The sequence below is a fragment of the Episyrphus balteatus genome, chromosome 4 (genome assembly GCF_945859705.1).
Source record: "Episyrphus balteatus chromosome 4, idEpiBalt1.1, whole genome shotgun sequence".
Lineage (NCBI taxonomy): Eukaryota > Metazoa > Arthropoda > Insecta > Diptera > Syrphidae > Episyrphus > Episyrphus balteatus.
The window spans coordinates 36,717,019-36,721,446 of record NC_079137.1 but is presented as its reverse complement, the minus strand read 5'-3'; the positions used below and the strand labels follow the sequence as shown (position 1 = coordinate 36,721,446).

Genomic DNA, 4,428 nt, shown 5'->3' with positions numbered 1-4,428 from the left:
GTTTTTTTTTTCTTTACATCCTTTCGAAGATTATATTTTTTTTTTGTTTTATTTTCTTTTCGAAAATAAAAGGGAATTTCGAAAGAATTGTAGTTGGAATTTTTGGCAACCAGAGGGCGAAGTGTGATGACAGGTGGATTTGTTTGGGATTAAGGTGGAAATGTAAGGGTGTGCGGAATTCCATGTGGATGGAATTAAATTTTGTACAATTTTCTTTTTTTTTTTTTTTAAATTCAGAGCGAAACCCGAGTTATCAAAAACTGTTTCGTATCATGAATGTGAAAGATAAATAAGAAGAAACGGTCTACTAATGGTTGAGTTCTGGGGCTGGTATGTACGGAGACGCCTGAGTTGATTTTACTCCGAACCACATAAAAGTAAAAAAAACATGAAAAAATAAAATGAAAAAAATTTTTAAAAAATGATAGGGGTATTCATGAAACAGCGTAGACTTTGCCACATCGCAAAGACTGAAAATGGAAAAGTTTTCCATACTCGTTTCATGAATACCCTTAGCCTTAACTACAATGACCTAAAAAGTGAAAAAGTGGGAAATTTACAAAAGTAAAAAAAATTTATATCTTTCTAGCACTATTTGTTTTTGGAAAAAACTACAAAAATTGTTTTTTAAACAAAAAAATAAGCTTTCTGCATCATTATTTTTAATTTTATGGTCGGAAAAACTGTCACAAAGTGAGTTTGAAAATGTTCACTTTTTGCAAAAAGTGGCTGTTGTAGTTATACCTTTATTTGGGGTCTATTTGGAGGTAAAAACTGAAAAAAGTATTCAAAAATATTTTTTTAGGGGTATTCATGAAACGGTGGTCAACCTGGTAAAGTGGTAAATGTGTTAAAATTTTGTATGGGTTTGACAGATAGTTTGCCACATTTACAACTTACCATTTTCCCACAAGTTTACATTTCTTACGCGATTTCACGAATACACCTAATACAAATAAAATCTTTTTTAATTCATGCATACAACACATCTGTTATCAACATGAGTGTCAACTTAGCGAAACAACATTCACCGATCCAAACGAGACTAGGTGCATAATTTGCCGTTATTTAGTCGTTAATTAGTTGTGGTAATTTTGATTTTGTCGTTCATTGTTTTCATATATATTTTTGATGTTTCGCTAACTTGATATCAACTTAGCGAAACAACAACTCTTAATAAAGGTCTTTTTGAACATTTGAGTATGTCATAATTTGCTATTAATTAGTCGTTAATTAGTTGTGATAATTTCGATTTTGCAGCTCCATAATTTCATAAGGAAATGTGTTGTTTCGCTAACTTGATATCAACTTAGCGAAACTCTCTAAAAAAGGTTTTTTTTTGAAAAACTGAGTATGAGGGAATTTGCCGCTAATTTGTCGTTTATTAGTTGTACCAACTTAAATTTTGTCACTCACTGTTTTCATTCAAATTTTTGACATTTTCCAAATTTGACACGAATTTATCAATTCGGTTAAAAAGTGACTTAGACTTACTGTACCGTGGCTTATACCAAAATTTGCCGTTCGAGACCCACGATTTAGTTGTGCCAATATCAATTTTGTCGCTCACTGTTTTCATTAAAAAGTGTGATTTTTCGCTAATTTTTTTAAACGAAACTCGCTAGTAAACTACTAGTAGGACTTTGCCACCTCCCAAAGGAACAGGGCCAATAAATCCCTTTCCTACTATCCGAATCAAGTGAAATTGCCGAATAAAAAGTGTTCTAAAAGCGTTCCAAAATTGTACTTCACCAAAAAAAGCACTCGAAAAGTAGAACATTTTCAAAATTGAAGTAATCATTATCAATCAATTGAATCGATTGATGCGCTTGAATCGAATAGCCTCAGTACATTTTTATTTTCAGTTGAAATATTTCCGCTTAGAAGAAATATTATTTAAATTACTCTTCTTTTATGAATTTACATCCATTTTTCCATGCAAGTTCGACCCTTTCTTCGGTTTTGTACCCCAGAGCAAGTCTGACTTCTCACAATCAAGAATCTTATTTCTTTTTGTTTCTAATTTTAACTTCCCGAGCAAGGTTGTTAACTAAAAGATAGATCTTAAGGTGGTTGTTATTTACTTTTACTATTCGTATTAGAAAAAAAAGAAAGTTTGTCTTTGGAGTCGAGTCGATATGGCAAGAAGTATAAATCACCTTTTCCCCAAAAGAAAAAAACGTCTTGTTCTTAATTTATTTAAAGTTTTATTCTTTCTTAATACTACCAATCGACTACGTCTAGTAAATTCATAAAATTAAATCTATATTCCTGATAATGAGAATCTAAAAATAGTTCCGTTAATTGGACTATCGATACAAAACTACTCGATGCAGTAAGATGTCCTTGATACCCAAATGGAACGCAATAATTTTCCAATCTAAAATCTACAATTCTTCATGCTTAATTGTATGATGACGTTCCTTTTCTTTGGGGAATGCCCAGAAATACGATGGAAAACCCATAACATCACGTTCTCTCTTCACAAATGCCGAATACGATGAGATGCAATTACCAATAAAATGATTAGACAATCCCAATATAGCCAAATCCAAATGTGGATTATCGCTTGGAACCTTATGAGCGGTGATATTCATCCTAGCAAGTGCTGTATTTAGTTCCGAAATCATATGATTGCTATCTGAAGCGACAAATATAGATCTCACTTCGTTATTCTTGTGAGTTTGTTTCACAGTTTTTATGAGTCTTTTGAGTTGTTTGATGATGGCCTCTTTCGGTGGCATACAGAGTTCAGGAAAGAGTTCACCTTTTTCATTGTTATAGCCCAAACATTGAGGCGAAGCAAACAAATGCTGACTGTTTTTGATATGTTCGCAAGCTCGTACCCAATCAATACCATTTCTCAAATGAATTCCTATGAAGGCTCCTTTAGGAAGTTCAGTTTTTATGAATTCCTTAGCCATATTACGATACTTTGTATTCCATACAAGGTACTTATGCAATTCTCTGTTTTCTATCTGAACTGGAAAACTAGCTGGAGTACCTGTAAAAGCAAGAACTGGCCACTGTTCTGGATTATACTTATCTGCCCACTTGGCAGCAATATCACTGTGATGCACATCAAAGTGAAGTGGACCGAAAAATTCGGATTTCGTAAAATCAATATTGAAAGTGTCCCAAAACGGACCAAAAGGATTACCATCTTTGGCATGGCAATCTTTCTTTGTATTCTGTTTGTTTAAACTCTGTCGTTCAATGTAGCAGAAAGAAGTGCGTTCGCTTTCTGGCCAGAGTTTGTCAGATAGATTGTTCATGAAATCATGCATGAGAATTACTCTGTGGTACTTTTGCAATGGTTCCACTTGGAAATATTCGTCAAATGGTACCTGGACTGAGCGTAAACCTCCTTTACGATATTCAACCCATGGCGGGAGGACTAATGTTCGATTTAGAGCTTTGGAAAAGGCTAGAGCTCCAAGGAAGTGATCAGCTTGGTTTCCAAAGCGACCTTTTTTTTTTGTTGTGTTGGGGGTACAAAAACGATAATTTAATTAGTGACTAATCGGGTCAGTGTGGTGGAGAAAAAAAGAATTTACTTACCCATGCAGGGGCAGTACATAAGATATCCGGAGGGATCAACATCTTCACTATGGATACTATTAATTAATAAAGCAACTATAATTATTTTAATAAACATTTTTAATTTAATCAAAATGCATAGAAATTGAAAATAAAAGAACAAGGAAGAGACGCAAAAATGCCGGCAGTAGAGCAAAAAAAGTTTTTGTTTACTGACACTTGGTGAAGATATTGTCATGATACATTTTACTTTGTTGCATGCGATAACTTCGATACTCGATTAAGGGGTTTGTTTGTTTAAAATAAAAGAAGTGATCCATCAAAATAGTTTTTAAAATTAATTCTGTTCGTGTAGTATTTATTGTTCGGCTGAAATATATGAGCTCTGGAAAATAACAAATTGATGTTTGGATTTATATTTTAGGTAGTGTCTGAATTGCGTTGAATAGTTAACATTGTGTAAAATTTTTGCCACTATTGAGGTGAATACAAAATTTTCAGCTGTTAAAAATTTAATGGGCTCTGGGACCTGGTTAAATTTTTTTTGCAGATGGTTTTGTTTTTTTATTAAAAAGGCGTTTTATGGCAGAAAAGAGGCAGAGAAAAATATTAAACAGTTTGAAATTTTTTTATTCACCCCAAAATAGTGTCAAAAAATTTTATCAATTAGGTCAGTTTAATAGCCTGTTTTCACTACAGCCCAAATGAAATAATTTTCCAAATTGTCAGTTCTGATTTAATTTAATTTTTTTTTCTATACAATTTGGCATTCGAAATGAGATATTTTGCGAAAATACCAGGCTATACATTCGAAATGAAATAATCTGCTAAATTATCTCATTTGAGATCTAGTAAAAACAGGCTACACCTTACAAACCAACCACTCTA

The 4,428-nt window shown here is 32.9% G+C and overlaps 1 protein-coding gene across 1 annotated transcript; it reads right to left on the bottom strand.

The window, feature by feature from the left end:
* Window positions 1-2,215: 2,215 nt before the first annotated feature.
* On the bottom strand, window positions 2,216-3,778 carry LOC129918392 (GDP-fucose protein O-fucosyltransferase 1). Its single transcript, XM_055998887.1, has 2 exons — window positions 3,562-3,778; window positions 2,216-3,469 (listed from the first exon to the last, which is right to left on the bottom strand). Exons 1-2 carry the CDS (start codon window positions 3,776-3,778, stop codon window positions 2,388-2,390), a joined length of 1,299 nt encoding a protein of 432 aa, XP_055854862.1. The 3' UTR covers window positions 2,216-2,387.
* Between the last annotated feature and the right edge of the window lie 650 nt (window positions 3,779-4,428).